The sequence below is a fragment of the Abramis brama genome (assembly GCF_963993115.1).
Source record: "Abramis brama genome assembly, chromosome: 8".
NCBI classification, from domain to species: domain Eukaryota; kingdom Metazoa; phylum Chordata; class Actinopteri; order Cypriniformes; family Leuciscidae; genus Abramis; species Abramis brama.
In genome coordinates this window covers 30,179,318-30,200,306 of record NC_139970.1, presented here as the reverse complement: position 1 = coordinate 30,200,306, position 20,989 = coordinate 30,179,318, and the positions used below count along the sequence as shown (strand labels likewise).

Genomic DNA, 20,989 nt, shown 5'->3' with positions numbered 1-20,989 from the left:
ATAAAGAAAGGAAGGAGGAATGGAGCAAATCCCCCCAACTAAGGATGCACTGGTGCAGTCAAGTCAAGTCACCTTCATTTATATAACGCTTTTTACAATATAGATTGATTCAAAGCAGCTTTACAGTGATAATAGGAAATTCATTCAACAAAGATTGTTTTGGCCGTACAGCAGCTCTAGGAGAAAATCATTGTTCGGTTTAAGTAAGATATTTATTGATTAATTTCCATCGAAAAAATCATCAGGGATTAACTTATCATTAGGCCACTTACACAACACCGTTCTCAACTGAAAACAGAAAAACCTCAGTGCACTCTAGCCACACGACAACAGCACTTGAGATGGCACCAAATATGCCATCTCCAACAGACAAGCGATTGGATACCATTGTGGTCAACTCTTCCACAGGCAAGCCAGTCCATCTTTGAACTCTTGAGTTGTGGCTGCAAGAAAGGCTGCCGGGGCATTGCAAATGCAAAAAAAAAAGCCTCCTAAAAGTGCACAGCTCTGTGTCAATGTGGAGGAGACTGTGAAGGAGACTGAAGAGTAGGTTCAACAACAATAACAACAAAACAATGAAACAACATGTTTCTGAAATAGATTTTATTAAATAGATTTAGTAAATATTTGTGTTTGACACATTTAAGCTATGTTGCCATGGTCATATTGAATATTCTACTCTTTACAGTCACTGTATTGTCAAGGTTAATGAACAAAAGGATTAAGCTTTTTAAACTATACACAACATGCATGCAACAAACATGATATTATAAAGTCTAGCAAAGGTTCTCAGATACTGTGATTTCCTTCTCACGTCCCTGAATTCACCATTAACTATTCACCTGAACAGTTTATGATGTTGTATATGGTACACTGTAAAAAATTTGCTGTAGTTATGCAGCTGTTTGCCAGTAACTTACTGTAGATTTAAATCGATGTTATTTACTGGCAACAGTTTGCTCAAAGTTAAATGAACATTAAACATTAACAAGTCTTTGTCTTTACAGAATAAAACTATAAAATAACAACCTAATGCAAAGCATTCTGGGAACCAGAAATCTTCATCAACCTTTTTCTGTTTTTTTCCTTCAGATTTTGGTTCCCAGAATGCTTTGCTTGAGGCTGTTATTTTAGTTTTATTCTGTAAAGATAAAGACTTGTTAATGTTTAATGTTCATTTAACTTTGAACAAACTGTTGCCAGTAAATAACATCAATTTAAATCTACAGTAAGTTACTGGCAAGTAGCTGCCAATAATACTGTAATTTCTACAGATTTTTTTAACAGTGTATATATCATTGTAATCCTTGACCATCAAAACATAGGGGTAGACATCACATTTTCATTGTTATCATGTTTGGTTCAGGAGAGATGTAAAATGGCCGCCACGAGGCGTTTTTGCGATGGCTCCATTTCTGAAAATGTTCAGGGCCCCAAACTGTACAAGAGTACCAAGTTTCATACTTTTATGAAAAAGAGAACATACTGTATATCCTCAAATTCTGCACAAATCACCTGGACTCAACCCATTTATCCACACACAACTACTAAACACAGTAAATGTAGCACAAACATATTGTGAAAGCAACTATTTCTAGTTGAAAACAATCCTTCCCAATCCTTCTGAAGAGAGTCATGTTTAGGGAATTAATGATAAATAGTTCTCAACTAATGTTTCATTGAACAATGACATTAAAAACTGAAAAATTATGTTTAGGTAATGTAGTTTGACAGTGTACTCTTAAACCTTGGCAGGATTAATGAGTACCCAAATCTATCATGAAAGATCATGTCATCCACAACAGTATGTTGGAGACCTCATGTATGGCAGAGCCAACAGTCAACTGAACCGTCATGTGGTTAGTTGAGTCATCCTGTATCGTTATCAACAAGCAGAGGAGTACATGTAACGCAAACATGGCAAAGCACATTACAAGCTATAATGTTCTTCCTGTGGCAGATTTATGTGGCACTTTCATGGCGCCTTGCATTGTGGATCTGGTAGAACAATATGATTAGAGGAAAGACAATAAATTAGTTTGACACCTTAAGCTGATGACGTTTCAGAATATACCAGCAATGTTCCTGTAAAAATGACAGGCTGTCCTGTAATGACATAGCGTGCCTTTGTGAAAGCTATTGTTGTTTGGATTATGAATCTTCTTTAGGATATCACCAGTAATCCTGCACTGATTCTTGACAATTGATTACCAACAATACATTAGATTTCTGTTCCTTGTCTTCTTTCAGTACCTCCAAGGACTGTTTCATTTTCTGTGACGGTTGCTATTGTCCCTCATGTTTTTTCAAAGATGTTTCACCATAGTCACTGTTTTATCTTTATTCATTTATTTGTTTGATTGTTACTTGGTCTAAAGAGAGGAAACCTTTACTTGAATCAAATGACCACAATTTAAACTTCACTTCACTAAACAATACCATTTCCCAAAAAATTAACATACACTTGCAAACATTTAGGGAAATAGGAAGTTTCAGCACATCATGCAAGGAAATTAGTTGAATAAGGCTATAGAGTTTTGTGTAAGGGAAGGATCAATGACCTTATTGGTCAGTTATGTTGCATGTAAAAAAAAAAAAAACTGTACATAATCTTTGTTTGTCCATGTCAATTACATTTATGCAGCATTGAAAGTGTGTGTGTGCCTTGCTTAATTAAAATATCTCTCTCTCTCTCTCTCTCTCTCTCTCTCTCTCTCTATATATATATATATATATATATATATATACAGTACTGTGCAATAGTCTTAGGCATGTTAATACCCCCCCCCCCCCCCCCCCCCCCCCCCCCCCCAAAAAAATGGTTTTAAGTCAGTTATTTATATATTTTGCTTTAGTGTGTCAGTAGGAAATATCATTTTACATTTCCAAACATTCTTTTTGCCATTAATTGTAATAATCCAGTGAGATTTGTGTATGCACAAGGAATCTGACAACAGCCAGGATGATCTGATCTCACCATCATCGAGTCCGTCTGTGATTACATGAAGAAACAGAAAAAACTGAGACAAACTAAATCCAGAAGAACTGCGGGAACGTCTCCAAGATGCTTGAAGAAACCTTCCTTCGGATATTAACATGCCTAAGACTTTTGCATTGTATATATATATATATATATATATATATATATATATATATATATATATATATATATTAGGCCTATATATATACCATCAGACAAACACAGGCGAAACACAATAATAAAGTCTAGTGTGTTTCACAGGGCCAATACAATAACACAAATGTGAGATTATGTTTTGTTTTTTTAAAGAAAAAAATGAGGGGTGTATTCAGACAATAATTGTGTTTATTTTCTCCAAAATAACCCTAGATTGTATTGCTTTTTTAAAATAATCTTCATAATAAAATGCACACCTTTAAAAGCACTGCGTTGACAATATTAGTTTATTACAGCATTTTTCCCTCTGCATTCATTTGGCTAAATATAAAAATATATATTAACAAAACAAAAAAAACAGATTTGAACAACAACAATGCATATATTGCACATGCATTAATAAATAATAACCTTAACTATCGACCAATAAATCATGCAGACAAATACGAGAATCGTATCAATGAAGGGCTAAAATGAAAACGAGTCAAAGCGAAACAATATTTTCGCATTGTTGTCCTTTTCATATTGATAAACTTGACGCTAAGTAAGGTAACGCTGACGTCAACAACCTATCTTCGTGTAGGGAAAAAGTAGGGAAAACAGCCCGGTGAGTGACAGTCTCAATGACCAATGGCGTTGTCTGCAGTCGATGTTCTTTAAAGAATCCACCAATATGCGTCGAGGAAGGGAGGGGGTGAGGCAATTGGGCGTCGAGGCGAAGTTAGGTTGACGAATGGCAACCAACAGAGGACTACGAGTTAAAAATTGGATTATTTGATCATCTGACTGGCTTTATCGTTACATGAACGTACGTGGAGCACGTTAAGGTGAAACCGCGGATGATATTATTGATTTTGGAGGCCGCCGTTCCGTTTGGATGTGTTTCGGGAAGACCCCCGCGTATCGCGCATAGGTCGCGCGACAGATTAGCTGCGGCGTGCTTAGACCGAGTTCAAGAAATCACAAGTTGCACGCGCGAGAGGAAGACCCTTCCGCGCGATTGTTATTGCTGCCCGCCGAGAAATTTGGACGTTCGGATCTCCTGTTATGACGTAGTTAGTTGGCGTTTCGTGACACATTGTTAATTCAATTGCAGTTACCTCTGATGAAAGAGGCCCTAAAGTACCTGCTTAAATAATAATAATTTCATATTAATGGATGGCAGCCACTGCATATTTGACAGATTGAGACATTTTTCAATCGATTGATTTTTGTGTTTAGTTCAGTTTCATGGGACAACCAGGCTATTGAAGAACTTACCATCCATGTTTCCGATTTTAATTCCAGAATTTATTTGAATTATGATAAGTGGTCAGGATTTACTTATGGCTTTTGATGGTGGAAGTTACTCATCTGTCTTGAATTCAGTGTCTCATGGAGTTGCAGTATTTCACGTTTGATATGATGTAATGTCACATCGTAAGCACCAAAGATGATGGACTTTATTGTAAAATACTTAAGCTACTAACTCCAATGCTTCTTCATAACAAAAATAATCTGGATGCCTACGACCTGTTAAGTGAGACTGTCTTATTTATTCATAATATTATTGATTTTGCTTGTTACTTAAATATCCATATTGAGGATTTGCTGTGAATCTCCAACAGATGTTAAAACTTCATTGACACTTCTCAAAGCATCATTGGTTTCAGAAACGTCTCAATGTCGGTGGATAAAGTCAAGTTAAAAAGTTCTGTTTTTTACACATAGGAGAAACGATTTCAAATAAGCTGCACTGATAGTTAAAGTGTATTGAGAAAAGAAAATCCGGTAAAAAATGGCAAGTGAATGCACCTACAGTGCTCAGTATGACACTGATGACACCTTTCGCAGTAGTAAACTCTCAGCGGACGAGCAGCGGGAACGCGCAGGATATGTAAACGGCGGCTGCGCGTCTATCTCGTCTTCTGCCTTCGAGGTCATCGGCGGCTCTCTTTACCGCAGAAAGTTGGAGAAGGGTTTCGTCCAGTACCGAGAGGTGCTGGCTGAAGACAAGCGGCTTCAATCCATAGCTACCTTCCACGAGAAGAGACCCGGCAAGTCGCACCACACCCTGGAGGACACATACAGACTGGTGGCCGAGCACTATTGGTGGGAAGGTTTGTCATTTTTCTCTTCTATTATTTAGTTTTTATTACCGATACATTTTATTTAAGTGTCTGTTTCGAATTAGTTTTAAGCTATATCTGAACTTTGAATCAGATCATCATGAAAGTTTATAAATGTTTTAATTAGTTATTCAATTAATTCAATTATAATATTATTAAAACATATTTAAGCATAATATGTATTCATGAGAGTTGTCAATTTCCTACGAGACGTGCAACAGCGATGCAAAAATGTTTATGTAAATGAGCAGTGCAACTACCAACGTGACAGAGACCTCTAGCTATAGCCTAGCCACCATGAAATAAAAATTGACAGTTCTTATATTTTTATGGAATATTGGAGTTAATTAAATTATTTATCCGTGCACATCATTATTGTTTTTTAAAATTCATGTGCCCTCGTTATCGTTAATAAAAATTAGTTCCCCTCCCTATTGCAGTGACATCTCTTAGTTTTCTGATGATGTTTACTGGAACGAAGGCGGGACAACCTGTCACTCACATAAGATCACAGCAATCAGCAAAATACAATGATCCAATCAATTCCCAATGGACAAAATCAAGTTCCATTTCATGTAACCCTAACTTGACAGTGTATTACTGTAATGTATAATTAACTTTTCGGCTAATTTATGAACAGGTAGGGGACTCTTCATAGCAATTGCTTTTACTAAGCAATAGTAGTAAACATGGAAGTATTTATTATTATCCCATATATCTTTACACTTGTATAGTGGCACAGAGATGGCATACAATTATTTACAATTTAATTACAATCACAGGGAACAATTCACCAAGCTCTCAAAAGTCACATTGTTGAGGTATGTTGCCTTTCAAACTCAACTGACCGAAAACAAGACATGCACTGATTATGATGACAGTCGCAATTAAGGTTAAGGTTGCTCTGATGTAGCATTTAATTTACTCAGAACCTCTAATTCGAGGAGTTGAGGTGCATTAGAGTTGACTTTTATGCTGCATTGCATCCTTAAGGTGGATTTGGAGGTGGCAAAGATCTCCCTCAGGGCCACCTTATCTTGAGACTTCTTATGATGTTTACAATTATTAAACTGCTTTCGGAATGTCAGATCTCATTTAGTTATGCTTGGTATTAGATGATAGTTTTGTGATTAAGCATGTAGGCTGGTAACTGACAGGTTGTTGAATTCGATATGGGTTTATTAATCACTTAAGACACTAAACCTTGGGTTATTCCAGGAGCACCAAACCTGTAATTTCTGTATTAAAAGCTTTGGCTAAATGACTACTTAGTGAATTACTAAGTGGACATCATTGTTAGAGAGGTAAAAAACACTGACCAAAATAATCCTTAGAACGGCTTAATAGTTCAGATCATTGTTTGAGCTCCACATTTATAGTCAAATGCCAACTAAACTTTAGATTATTTTAGCAATTGATTTTTATCAAAGGGTTTGTAGATTGCTGACAGTAATGATTCCAGACAGTATTCAGCTAAATCTACTGTCCATTTATTTCAGAGACATTCCCCCTGGAATAGGGGTTAGTGTCTTGTGATTTGTCAGCTGACCAGTCATATAAAAGTTCATGGATCATCTTTTCTGGGGTTCAGACTCACAAACTTTATTGTAGCTCTTTAACCCCTAAGCTATTCCACTCCACAGTCCCCTGAGAACTGTTTGGAGTATGACTTATCTGTTGCTTCACTCTCTCGATGGTAAGTCAGGACTTATTGTGATGGGAGTAATAATCTGAGCTTCTGGTGTGCTGCTTCATGTTTTAACTGAATTGCACCATCAGGGATTTCTCAATACAGCTTATTTTGCCCTGTGCCAGAAACACCTTTTATTTGCTAAATTAATTTATTACAAACTAGACAAACAAGTAAGCCTAATGAGGATAATATGCCCATGTCTAATTCAAGGTTGCAGTTGTGGATCAAATTTGAAATTGCTGATGACACATTGATTTTGTTAGGTCATTAGCAATGTTAATTTATAAAACTGAGAGTGGAATTGATGTGGACGAGTTTATATCCTGGTATCCAAATTTTCATGTCACAATTCATTCTAATATTGTTTAAAGACAGATGTTTATTTGCCATTTCCCATTCCCTCTATTTTGTTTTTACCTAGAGGATAAAATGCTACAAAAAGTATATTTTAGCCTCTTTTTCTTTTATTTTTTAGCCTTATTATTCATACCTGCATTCATCTTTTTTTTTCTTTTTTTAGTAAACCCAAGTTTAATATATGCATATACATTAAAAAAATCTGTTTGCCACACTTAACCACTTTTTCCATTGGCAAGTTTCTCATTTAACTGGAGTTAACTAGTGCTATGCTCCTAAGAGATGATAATGGCAGAGATCTCTGTTCAAAATTGTGTTATTTTCATTGCCACACAAAAAATTCACTTGTGAATTGAGATTCCTACTCTAGCTGTCAGCTGCATAGTTTGCAGTCTGAATCGATTTAGTCTATGTAATGTGAAAGTGAAAGAGAATGTAATGCCCAGAGACAGAACTGAGCTACTTGTGGAATAGGAGTGGTCTGACAGTCACAGCACTGACTTTCTTTTTTGAATATACACAGACAAATCCTTCTCTGTAATAATTTTGTAAAAATCTGTTGTTTTTTCTTTTAGGAATGTATTTTCAGGTCAGAGACTATGTCTTTGGCTGTGAGGAATGTCAACGCAGTCAGTCTGAGAGATCAAAGGTAAGTTTAAACATATTTATCCCAGTATTCATCTTAGTCAAGATTACTGTTTTGACTTTATCTTACTTTCACTTTGTCTCTGTCTCTAGTGTTCTGATGTGGGACTTATCTCCAGGATGGTGGAATCACATAGTCATCAAGTCTTAACCAAACTCAATAGCCAACGGGAAGCAGGGCTCTTCTGTGATATCACGCTGAAAACTGGTGATGGCCAGTGTTTCGTCGCCCACAAAGCAGTCCTTGCTGCGGTGAGCGAGTACTTCCAGGAGTTATTTACTGAAATGGACTCAGCCACTGATGCCCAGTCACATGTTGATCTCACAGGTATGGGTGCAGTATATCAAGTTAAACCAGTTACAAAATAAGTGTTTGTTCACACTTGTATTCATTTAAAACTGGCATTATTGAAATTGAGCATATTTTATTCTGTATTGTATAATATAATATAATGTATTGTTAATCTCATTCCAGCAGCAGATCCTTAACCTTTAGACTGTCGTTATCCTATTTCAACACACTTATATCTTTTACGTTATCCTTCAGGGCATTAATCAATTATCATTTATGGTTCCTCATATAGATTTCAGTGAGCAGAGCCTGCTTGCTTTACTGGAGTTCTCTTACACTTCCACCCTCAATCTGAATCTGGACATCTTGACGGAGGTTTGTGCCATGGCCCGCCATCTACGCATGTGGCCTGCCCTTGAGGCTTGCTCTGCTATCAAAAGGGAGCGAGAGACTTATCAGTTACATTCCAGAATGCACAGTACTCCTGGTGAACCAAATAATTCAGTACCTGGACCTTTTAGGAGAGGCCACTCCTCAGCTTCAGGAGGGAAAGTGGGACTCAAAAGGAAGAGAGAGGATGAGGAAGGAGAAGGCTCTGGGTCTTCCTGGAACATCCAAGCACAGTACAGTGAGCAGATTGTTGATAAGGTGACAGATGAATCTGAAACAGAAACCTCAAATCCTCAGTTCCTGTCCAGTTTTCAGGTTGAGGAAAATGGCTTTCCATGCAGCCCAAATCGCAGAATGAAGCTCATGGACTTTAAATCTCCATCCTGCAAGAAAAAAACGTCCTCCCACCCCACATCTTCGGTCATCTCAACATCTCCTTGCACCTCTACTCGTTCTTCCTCTCCATCACGCCGTCTGCTTCGTTCTTCACCTGGCGCTGCACTTGCTCTGCGCAGACTCCTCCCCAAAATTGACCTCTCTACTAAGAGAAAGAGGAAGTCCTCTTCTTACCGGGCATACAAGCCCCAGTGTGAATTCTCAGTGACTCCATCCCAATCTCAGGCAATTTCTTTGACCCATGATACCTCAGTAAAGGTAAAGGAGGAGTATGTGGAAGAGAAGGTATGTAACAAAGTCCCTCAGGATGAGGTGCATAGCCCCCGTGCTCAGGAGAAATACCGTCTTCTTAGCTTCCTTGGCTTGCAGAGGAAATCCTTGGTGCCTGGTCCAGAAGAACTGTCTGGTTGGGGGCAGAAAAAACGACTTAGGAAGTTAAAAGTCAGTGATTATTCACTCACAGCCCGCCGAAAACCTCGTGCACAAGGCGTCCCATTGGGATTCAGAACCAGTTTAGGGGTGCTTGCTGCCGTTAGTCCTTCTCTGTCTCTCTGTGACATGAGCAGAATGGATTTGCTGAACAGACCAGTGAAAGTAGAACTCCAAGAATCTTGGAAACAAGAAAGGTCCAAAAGGAAAAGGCATGATCCTGTGGAGCCAATTGCTAGAGCTACACGTAGCAGGTCATTGCTGCACACAGACTCCAGTGCAATCGATCGAACGCTCAGACGTCACCATAAAAATCAAGATAAAGCACCTTCCCAACCTGCTCGAAGAGGTAGAGTACCAGCACACAATGCCTCTCACCCTTCAAAAAGCACTACGCTCAGGATAAAACAAGAATCTTCGGACAGTGCCATCCTGCAACCTATTCACCGTCGCAATACTGTCTGCAGCCCCCAAGCAACTCCTCCTAAAGCACCAGGACGTAGGGGTCGCCCACCAGCAGATCGCACAGTAAGGGTAGCCACAACAAATTCACAGCACACAAAGCGGCACAAACCTGGGCGTCCCCCAACAGTCAAACCTAAGAGTTCAAAACAAATAGAAAGCAAAACAAAATGCAGCCATGCTACAGGAATTCCACAAGCAAAGCACAGCAGAACTGAAAGAGGAACACAGGTGAAGGAGAACAGAAAAATAAAAAAATGTTCGAAGGAACATTCGAAAAGAAAGGACAGTCCTGAAGTTAAGTATGCCGTCATGAACTGGGATGCTTCCAACCATCAGCATCTTCACAGCCATCCCCTTTACAAAACGATAAAGGAAGAGCCAGCTGACCCCTTGCCCCTAACCCAGCCGTTCCCAACCAGCGATTCCTCAGACCTGGGCAAGCGTCAGAGCAAACCACCCGTCAAACTGTTGGATCAAGGCTTCCTCTTTGGGTTCTGTCGGCAGCCAAGTGGCATCAAACGGGAGGAGGAGAGCATGGACATCTACCTGACTCGGTCTGTCTCTCATGGAGGTAGTTCCCATTGCGATTCATCACCTGGCATAGGTAGAAGAGATCGGGTGAGGGCCAGGATTATGCCAGATCGGACTGGTCTAAACGGGCCTCACTGGGCAGGACTTGGAAACAGGCACTCACCTTTTTCCCAAAGGATTGCTATTCAAGTGAAGACAGAGAGGGATGAAACCAGTGTGTCCCAAGGGTCACAGGTTACCCGATTTTCTAGACACGCCCAAGTCAGCAAGAGGAGCTGTAAAGTCAAGAAAGAACCTACAAAGACAAAGGTGATAAAAGTTTTTCTTATGCTAGCATTTGGTGATGTTTATTCTTATGACAAAGGCATGTTATGTAACTGTTTTGTAAACTTGTATGCAGTCTTGGTTAGGGAAGTAGTACTCAAATGTCAATCGTTGAAAAGAATGATGCTAAATTTAATCTGGTAATAAACATAAAAAGACACTTGGCAAAATTACAAAAAACATATTTATCTGTTTTGTCTTCATAGAATGTAAATAAGCTGCTTCCTCTGAGCAGTCGCCGTTCCATCCTACTGGAATCCATCCGACGGGCACGTCTGAAACAGCAGAAGAGTCCTCACGGTCAGGCCTCCAGTGGAGCACATGCTTGCCTGCAGTGCAGAGCCACCTACAGGGACTGTGATGCCCTTATTATGCACCGGATCAAGCACATTGAAGGCAAACACTGGCCCTGCCCGGTATGTATCATGTCTCCTGAGATCCTGAAGGTGCTCCCTTCCCAGCAATGTGCCTGTCTACTGTACAAAGTAGGGATGGGACAATTACCGGTTTCACTGTAAACCACGATAAAATGTACTGACGGTTAGTATTATCTTTTAAAATTTAATTATCATTAAAACCGTCTTTATCACGATTTTAATAACTCACTGTAAATCCTGTCCAGCCAGCAACAGCTCTGACGCAGCGCACAATGTTGTTGTTTTTTTAATCGAGAAGAAATGGTGGAAGGCAGTGACCGTGCCCGGGATATTTTTCAGCCTTTTAAGAGGACCAAATCTGAGGTGTGGTCATATTGTAGCTTTTACAAAAGTCCTGAGAGAAACTTAATTCGAGGATGGTCACTACAATAGGGGGGAAACACTTCAAATCTGCCGAGTCCTCTTGTGTGACCATCACCCACTGTTGTATAGCGAACGCAAGGCAAGTTAACTTTGACCTCAGTACCAAAACTACGTCTGGGAAATAACTGGGCACAAAATGTTGTTTTGAGTTAAAATATTTTATCTCACTCACTTAGAAAAGAAAAGTTCGCAGCAAGTGGCTTTGAGCCAAAGACGAACGAACAAGTTCAAACAAGACTATTTATATATATTAAGAGTGACATTCATTGTGATATTCATTGTACACTTATTACACCGATTTTATATTGAATTGAGATTGTTTTAAATCTTACCTGTTTATAAATTCATTTTGTACAGCGTACAAAACAATCGTCCAGACAAGATGATCACAACAATATTATCAAACTCTGTAAATAATAAATCAACTCTGATTTAATTTTCAATACAATCAAAAACAGAGACGCAAGACGGCAAGTTGTATTTGAATGAAACGAGAGCGTGTCCGTTGTGATACGGATGTGCGCCGTTATAATGCATTGCTATTGACGACAGTCATTATAAGGAAGGAAATGCCACAGAATAGAATCTTGCTTTAAAGAAGCACATAGAGCTGCTTGTTTTATTTGTTGTTTGTTGATTTTCAAATATAAAACTTGTTGAAATGTTTTCAGTGTGAGCATCAGTTATTTTCGAACACTTACATCTCGTTTTAACAAAACCGTGATTATATTGATAATCACGATAATTTTGGTCGCTATTATCGTGATATGAAATTTTCATACCATCCCATCCCTAGTACAAAGCTATAATAAAAGGTGGGGTAGAGCTGATTAATTGGTCTTATTCAAAAAAAAAAAAGTACCATCAGAGCTGTGACAAAGCGAAGCGTTTTGCACGTCCAGCGTATTGACTGAGCAGGGGTGCGTTTCCCAAAAGCATCGTTAGCCAACTATGGTCGCAAGTTCCCTCGTTACCAATAGAGTTCAATGGACATTGCGATGAACTTGCGACCATAGTTGGCCAACGATGCTTTCGGGAAACGCACCCCAGGCTGGCTTTGAAACTGGCTCGCAACATTTTTTAATTCCATTTTTTTTCTTGGTCACTCCATCATTTCAGTCTACTCTCTGCTTAATAAAATTGGCAAAAGACCACAATAAAAAAGCACCACAGTCATTTAACAGTTTTCCTATCCCACTCTGGCATTGTACTTCTGTATCTGGTTTCTTCTATTTTCACACCTATTTTCTCTCTTGCAGTTGTGCAGCAAGTCTTTCTTCAGCCAGAAAAATGTGAGGAATCACATAAAGACACATAATCCCAAGCTCTACAAATGCCACCAGTGCATTGCTGCTCAGTGAGGTCAGTCTGTAATATACAGACATCTCTATATTTCTGTTGATTTCCATTGTTTGTTTTTTTACGAGTATTTTAATTTGTCTTAAAATTTTAGGTGAAAAGCCACAGGATTAAATGAAGAGGAGCAAAGCTTTGTTTCTTTAAATATTAACGCTGTAAATACCAAGGATCTGTGATGTAAGACAATGAGGCAATGAATTTATTAATGTAAATAATGTTATGATGGTTTAAATGGTCCTTTTCCTCACAATAATTGTTGTTATTTAAGTTAGTAAGCTGAGGTTGCTTTGCAATTGATACAGATGTGTTAAACCAGAACTTGAACCCATGGTGTTTTCTCAGGGGGGGCGGAGCCTGATGGTCAAGGTGATATATGTATAATGAGAATTGTGTAGAATGCTTTAAATTTATTACTAATGTAATTACTACAGTTGTTATTTCTATTGTTATTATGATTATTTTTTTATAAATGGCATAATCTTGAGTGCACTTAATGTTAGCTTTGTTTGGAAACCTAAGAAAGATGCGATGGACTGGGATGTACTTGAATGATGGAGTGGAGCCAGTGGACTGCCCTAAATGTGTGGTTGTCTGGGAATGTTTTAGAAAAAACTATTAGTCAGGAATTTTTAAATGAAGGTTGGGTAAATGGAGTTAAGAGTTATTGTAGAAATCACAAATGCATTGGTGAAATGCCGTTTTTTGGTATATACAATTTTGTGAAAACATTTGTTTGACTACAGCTTTTCAAAATGAGACAGTGACTGTATCTTTTAAATAAGGGAATCCCAAAATGTCTAATGTGATTTATTTTATTTTTTTCTCCTTCCCTCTCTCCTTTGATAATTCCTTGTCTGAATTTTTAATGCATATCCTTCTTTAACATACAATGCAATGGACTTTAATGAAGAAGTTTTAAATGTTGAGGTGTTTTGTCTGAAAACACAAATTTAAAATGTAGAACGACCAAATAGCCATATAAATAAATTTTGCATTTTAAAGTTTACACTTTTCTTCATGTGTGCTTTTTCAGGTATTTTGGTTTGTTACACTAGTGAATGCACAAAGCAAAATTCTATAAAATGTAGAACATGTTTTTTTATTATATCACAATTTAATATGCATATCAGTAGTGAGCATGTAAGAATATTTTCACCCTACTGAATTGCATATCACCTTGAACAGCACTTAATTTGATGTAGTATGTGAGGTTGCAGCAAAATCTGTAGCAGTTTCAGATGACTGAAATGAAGGCACCTACTGAAGATATTACACACAAACACCCATTTGAATTGTCACACACATTATCAATATTTTTGCTGTGAAATGTAGGCTAAATATTACGACAGCCTGTGAATTAATTTGTTTACCAAACTGTTGTACATTAGATATAAACATTTTTCTCATTTGTTACATCCGGTCATGATCCATTTTCCTTTAAAAGAAAGGACTTGACAGAATTTAAACAAGACTTCTGATACTGCTCTTTTGTTATTATGAACACTTGAATCCATGTAGAAGAGACCTGAGCTCTAGAGGATTCTACAGCCGAGACCCAAACATTTGTTTTTTGGGTCAAAGTCCAGAGTTGAGAGTTCGTGAGAGGTCAGACTTTGGGATGGTCATCTGCACTATTGCAGAGAGCATGGTAAGAATCATCAGGCAGAGCGTGAACAGCCATTGCCGCCTTAAATTCGTGCAGTGGGCAGTAGACATCACTGCAGCCTGGGATTTTTTGGTCCTGTAGGTATAATCAATAACAGCTTCAAATGTGGATAGACAACACAAAAAGACCAAGCCAGATATACAAGTAAAGCAAATAAAGTTGCTTAATGACAAGCAACAAGTTATTGATAATGTACAGTGTTTTAGTTACAATGCTATTCAAAATAAATGCTGTTCTTCCTATTCATCAAAGTATCCTTAAAAATGTATCACAGTATCCACAAAAATGTTTTCAACATTGATAATAAGAAATATGCACCAAATCAACAGGATCATTTGACACTGAAGACGAGCTTTTAAACGATACCAGCTTTTAAACTTATTGTATGTATTTGAAGCATTTTAGCTCCTGATTACTGTGTGATAGGTCTTACCTGGCCAATGTAAGATACTTTAACATAGTGCTGGTTGGTCTGACGGTGCTGGTACAGCTCCAGTGTGATGTCAGCTGCATATGGTGGCCATTTCATGTCAAAAACCCCCAAAGCCATGAGACATGGCATCAGGGTGGTGTCATGCACAGAATACAGGAACAACTTTCTGTATCAACAACAATACAAAAACACACAAAAAAACAGCAACTCTAAAGATCTTGTTTTCAAGAGACTTTTACACACGTGATCTCTGAGTTTGACCACTGTGAGGCAGCACTTCTCAAGTTTTGTAACTGACATTTACTGTCTGAAAATAGCAGGTAGAGAATGTTACGCAGTGGTTTTAATCATTTTTGGACACTTAAGCTTTAATGTCATTGCATTACAAGTTTAATGTCTAAATATAGATTGCATGTGTTTTAACCAAAACATTAAAAGAAGTCAAGTGATAAAACAAAAGATAAAACTGTTCAAAATGAAGACACCTGTCTGGATTAGAAGTTGTGCCTTGAATTTTGTCCTCGATGTTGGTTAGAAGTATGTGGAAAAGCGGACCCACGCACATCTGTAAATTCTGCCTGAGGACAAACAAAAGCAAATAAACATATTTACAGAGACCTTAAACCATAAGCAACTTCTTCATACGTTCTCTTCTCAAGAATCTACAGCAGGATTCATTGGCCCCTCACCTCTTACTGGGCTCATAGATGTGATAGATCATATCTACAGCTCTCTGCTCTACGATACTCCTCCAGTGCTCTAGAGCTGTAGGAAGCGGCAGGCCATGTGTCTAGGATCAATAATATAGCAGTACCGTATTTGAGAAACAAAGCCAATGCAGATGCATCTGTAGAATGTATCAGCAGGGGGCACTTTACCTCTCTGGCCACCATGTCATCTCTAATGAGGATGAAGTCGATATGTTGATGAGGATCAACACCCAAGGAGCTCTGGATGCTCTGGAGGTCTGCAGCAATGTCAGGAAGCGTGGATGATTGTGCCCAACGATGACTACATTTGATGCACCACAGTCAATCACAGACCCATGATGTTAAACCAGTCACACGCCAACATAGGGTATTTACACTACTATTCAAAAGTTTGGGGTCAGGAGGAGTTTTTTGGGGGTTTGATGAAAAGTGACAGTAAAGACATAATTTTACAAAATACTTATATTTCAAATAAATGCTGTTTGTTTGAACTCAATTCATCAAATAATCAGTGTCCACAAATATTAAAAAGCACAAGTGATGTTTTTTGAGCAGCAAATCAGAATATTAGCATGATTTCTGAAGGATCATTCATGTGACACTGAAGACTGGAGTAATGATGCTGAAAATTCAGTTTTGCCACCAAAGGAATAAATTTGAATTAAGTTTAAAACATAGAATAGTTATTTTAAATTGTAATATCACAATATTATTGTTGTACTATACTTTTGATCAAATAAATGCAGCCTTGGTGAACATAAGAGACTTCGGTTACACTTTATTTTAAGGTGTCATTGTTACAGTGTAATTGTATATTTAAGTACTGAGTAATATTAAGCAACTACATAGATTTACTCTAGGGTTAGGGTAAGATTAGGATTTGGTTGAGGCTTAGTTGCATGTAATTATGCATAATTTATAGTTATTACTATGGTAAGTACATGTAACATATGTAACAAGGACACTAAAATAAAGTGTTACCGAGACTTCTTTCAAAAACATAAACAAAATCTTACCGACCCCAAACTTCTGGACAGTGGTGTATTTCACCAAAGCAAAGGTCTAATGTTTTCTGATAATAAAGTATATTGTTATTATTAGAGCATTTTTAACAAAATAAAAGTACAAACCTCAATAAATAAACAAGTAATTAAAGAAAATAAAGAAGGTTAAATTATATTTAGGAAGTACTTCTTCCAATTCTTGGAATTTGAATCATTTTTAATTTAAATGCATTTTATTATTATTATTATTATTATTATTATTATTGTCCAACTAATAATAATGTTTCCAAATTAACTTTCCATTGTGAGCTATAATTCAGTATGTATGGTTATATGAAGTTTGTTTATTTCATCATTATCATCATAATAAAGCAGGTTTTACCCCATATACAGCTTGAGCAGCTTGCATCCATGATAGTTGGGGTAGAGGACTTCTTTCTCTGCCTTATCAGTGAGGATGGACACAACACCTTAGAGTGGGAGAAAATCAAACACGGAAAGGCAAACACAGGAGTATGTAAAGCTCATCTCATCCATTACTCAAGCAAACCACACAAAAAAGCGTAGCTGAGCTGCCACCTTACCTGCTTGTTCCTGTTGAAACAGTCCTGCCACCAAACACTTAGCAGACTCAATGGTGCGTACAATGTTGGTAGAGCGAATGCTGTAAATCAACGACAGATAGTCCCTCTTACTCAAATGCAATTCAGAGCCATAAACATATTCATTTACAATAGCATAATATATTAGATTTTTTAGTCTATTAGTTAATGTTAGTCAATGCTTTAACTAACAATGAGCAATTCATTTGTTTACAGTATTTATTACTTTGTTAATGTTAATAAAAATACAACTTTTCATTGTTAGTTCATGTAAGCTTAGGTCTATTAAATAATATTAATAGATTAAATCTTTAATTTTAATATTTAAAGTCTAAAAATGAAAGTTTGTTAAGTAATGTAGTTAACTAATGTTAACAAATGAAACCTACCTTACTGTAAAGTGTTACTGTTTTTTTCTCCTCAATATGATACAATTTAAGGTGTCATTTTTGTCAGTAGCACAAATGGAGCCAAACAATATAAATATTTCAATAAAGAATCATCAATAGCACTCACTAAACTTCTTTAGGGTTGAAAGAAGGTGTGAGAAAGGGCTCTTCCTGTATGTATTTCTTTCGTAACTTCACTCCGAGATCGTACAGCTGTTGCATGCCCACCGTGGTCAGCTGACCTGGATAAGTTCCACCCTATGGAAGCAGGAGCCAAAGTCAGTGTCATTCTTTTTTTTTTTTATATGACAATCTGGCACAATTTCCATCTAAACATTTAGGTATGCTAATGTTTACATGATGTCTGACACTGCCATTTACCATCAATCCACTTCATTCCAAACATGCACTCTAAAACGCTACACAAACATCTCGGAAAATGACACTATATGGCCAAAACTATGTGGACATCCAAACAACACACCCATACAGTATGCTTGCTGAGCATTTCATTTCAAAACCATTTGGTCTTTCATTTTTCTACTCTTCACAGAAAGCTTTTATTATATGTTAGAATGTGGCTGCAGAAATTTTCTGACCTAGCTTTGTGCTTAGGGGCATTGTCACGGTGGAGCAAAAAAGGACTCTCGCCAAACTGTTGCCACAAAGCTGGATGCACACAATTCTCTAGAACAGGGATGGGCAACGTCAGGCCTGGAGTGCTGCTGTCCTGCAGAATTTAACTCCAACCCTGATAAAAGCTAACCTGCATGTACTGTAGCCTTAGTAATCATGAAGACATTGATTAGCTTGTTCAGGTGTGATTACCGGTAGGCTCGGAGCTAAACTCTGCAGGACATCAGTACTCCAGGACCGACGTTGCCATCCCTGCTCTAGAATGTGAACATATGGAGTAGCATTAATATTTGCCTGCCCTGAACACACTGAAATAGCCAAACCTATTAACTAGAAAGAGTTGTGGCACTTTTTAAACTAATGTTACCTTTCAGTAGGCAAACCACAAGCTGGACCCTTTCTAATTCTGTGTGCAAAACAGTTTCCATTGTATAAGAAAGTGGCAGATATGCATAAACACAAACCCACCGTCAATATTTTGGTCCTGTAGCTGTCCTCCACAGGAGCTAGGGGTCTGGGTCCCCCATTAAGGTCTGTAACTGTATAGTCTATTTCTGTGTGAGCGGGCGCTTCAAGTAGCTCAGGGACCCATTGTGCCTAGGGGTGCAGAAACCATGCGTCATTCTGGATATAATTGGCATCAACATGTAGACTATAACAGACATGTGACAGTGCCTCTGAGTGAAAAGGCATGCTGTTAAGACTGATGCTGACAAATGATTCTGAGACATTTAAACAATTAAGAATAATGCCACATTTGTGCATTCTCTTCTCTTTTTTGTTCCACCATCTTTTGTATTACTTTTATTGTCTTTAAACTATCATTCCTATTATTTAAAAGGTTTGTCTATGTTTAACATATTGTTTTTTAAACCCCTCAATCCCCCCAAAAAATAACTGATCACGCAACATTGCAACTTTGGGCATTGAAGAGACACTAATCAGCTCTCTTACCTCCAACACATCTGGTATAGATTTCAGCGGCGTCCTCGCCCCATGTCGGAATAAAACTTGAATTAATTTAAGCTCGTATGGAGAGGGTTCAGCCTTATTCTTTTGAAACCAAAACGTTGACCCAAGAGCCACTGAACCCATCAGACCCACACGTGCCCACATGATGCACCTGAAAGAGACGTGAACACTTGACTTGACATTTTTGAGAAGTTGACATGTCCTGGGTTGTTATACATGCTACTACAGATAAAACTGAACAGCACTTTACATATTCTTTTCTAATAAATGATACATAGAGTTGTATAACCTCAATAGTTGAAAGACTATATGGAATGTTTGTCTTCTAAAATTCATTGGTCACAACACAGGAGCATTTGAAACGAACTTAGAGAAGCCTAAAATGTGATTAAAATCTTAAAGAAAGGTGGCCACTTATGATATATAATATCAAATACATTTTAAACTAAAATGCTGTTGATATTTTTTAAATGTGGGGGTTGGGGTTAGAATGTGTCAACTACACATGTGTCATACAGATCCGATCAACTGCAGTTGTTTTCTGCTTTACAGGTCGTATTTATACTTATTAACATTTCATTTGTCATACATTATTTCTACATTGTATACAGCTGTAGGTAGCACATATTTAGTTTTTGTGTAATATATATATATATATATATATATATATATATATATATATATATATATATATATATATATATATATATATAGGCTATATCAAAGCGTGTCAGTACATTTCCATAAGTGATTCAAACACAGCAACTTCTGTCTCATTCGGTAATACTGCTGCCTGTCATATCAGCAAGTTTCATACGCTCTTGCAAACTGTCAAATGTCATGCACTAGTTTAAATCTATTAAGTAAAGTAAAAACATGTAGGTGCACTAGAAAAAGTGCCTTTTAAATATCACCAACCTGAAGGTTTCAGACGCGGCAAGTTAATTCCACTGGTTTTGAATTGCACTCATTCCTTTCAGTATCAGGAAGACTGAACGTTGCATACGCCGGCTAAACTGTGAGGTGCATTCTGGGATATGAAGTTTCATAGTCTACCTATTTATTCTGAGAAATAGCGGAAACACAATGTTGTAAAACTACATTTCCCATATTCATCCATGGATAACTCGTTTACTGGCGTAATGTTCCTTTGCAAAACGACGTAACATAAAACGTAGCATAACAAACAGCAAATATATTTAGTGTCCAAATACTTTTTGGGGACAGTGTTGAAATTAAATTGTCTTAACACGAACTAGCATGTATACAGGACGTAAAATATTACACAGTCACACATACATATTATAACATAACCTACCGTAGTCAGATGGATGACGTTTCTGTATGTGGGTGCGAATGAGAGCCTATATTTGCCTGCTCCACAACAAGCCGAATAACGCCTACATAAAAAATAGCCTTAACCTACATTAAAAGGGCAAATGACAATAAATAAAATAAAAATAATAACAATAACAATTCTAAATAATATCAAATTCTGACTAGTTGACGGTATGTAGTATACGGATGCTGTCGTTACTGGTTTGTAATATAATGTGCACCAAAACAAAACAAAACATCCATCAAGCATTTGTTATTAGAGCTAGGATATTTGTTATAAGTGCTAGGATATTTTATTGTACTGCAGTGCAAAC

The 20,989-nt window shown here is 37.5% G+C and overlaps 2 protein-coding genes across 2 annotated transcripts; one reads left to right on the top strand and one right to left on the bottom strand.

Annotated features, from left to right (window-relative positions):
• The first annotated feature begins 3,816 nt into the window (after positions 1-3,816).
• Positions 3,817-13,931, top strand: LOC311088987 (uncharacterized protein). Its single transcript, XM_084123418.1, has 7 exons — positions 3,817-5,235; positions 7,870-7,943; positions 8,033-8,267; positions 8,524-10,751; positions 10,973-11,182; positions 12,826-12,928; positions 13,020-13,931. The coding sequence occupies exons 1-6, from the start codon at positions 4,914-4,916 to the stop codon at positions 12,925-12,927; spliced, it is 3,171 nt and encodes a 1,056-aa protein (XP_083979544.1). The 5' UTR covers positions 3,817-4,913; the 3' UTR covers position 12,928; positions 13,020-13,931.
• Positions 13,932-13,998: 67 nt separating this feature from the next.
• On the bottom strand, positions 13,999-20,394 carry acp6 (acid phosphatase 6, lysophosphatidic). Its single transcript, XM_084123419.1, has 11 exons — positions 20,256-20,394; positions 19,320-19,488; positions 18,834-18,962; positions 17,857-17,987; positions 17,323-17,402; positions 17,121-17,208; positions 15,903-16,035; positions 15,714-15,814; positions 15,510-15,602; positions 15,025-15,190; positions 13,999-14,666 (listed from the first exon to the last, which is right to left on the bottom strand). Exons 2-11 carry the CDS (start codon positions 19,479-19,481, stop codon positions 14,532-14,534), a joined length of 1,218 nt encoding a protein of 405 aa, XP_083979545.1. The 5' UTR covers positions 19,482-19,488; positions 20,256-20,394; the 3' UTR covers positions 13,999-14,531.
• Between the last annotated feature and the right edge of the window lie 595 nt (positions 20,395-20,989).

What these genes read in the sequence shown, in the direction of transcription:
- acp6 (XM_084123419.1), bottom strand. Translation starts at nt 19,481, where the DNA reads ATGTGGGCACGTGTGGGTCTGATGGGTTCAGTGGCTCTTGGGTCAACG. An exon ending in ACAGGACCAAAATATTGACG is followed by an intron (nt 17,988 to 18,833) that starts GTGGGTTTGTGT and finishes CTGCTTCCATAG; the next exon opens with GGTGGAACTTATCCAGGTCA. An exon ending in ACAACTTCTAATCCAGACAG is followed by an intron (nt 15,191 to 15,509) that starts GTGTCTTCATTT and finishes TTGTTGATACAG; the next exon opens with AAAGTTGTTCCTGTATTCTG.
- LOC311088987 (XM_084123418.1), top strand. Translation starts at nt 4,914, where the DNA reads ATGGCAAGTGAATGCACCTACAGTGCTCAGTATGACACTGATGACACC. An exon ending in GTCACATGTTGATCTCACAG is followed by an intron (nt 8,268 to 8,523) that starts GTATGGGTGCAG and finishes TTCCTCATATAG; the next exon opens with ATTTCAGTGAGCAGAGCCTG. An exon ending in GCAAACACTGGCCCTGCCCG is followed by an intron (nt 11,183 to 12,825) that starts GTATGTATCATG and finishes TCTCTCTTGCAG; the next exon opens with TTGTGCAGCAAGTCTTTCTT.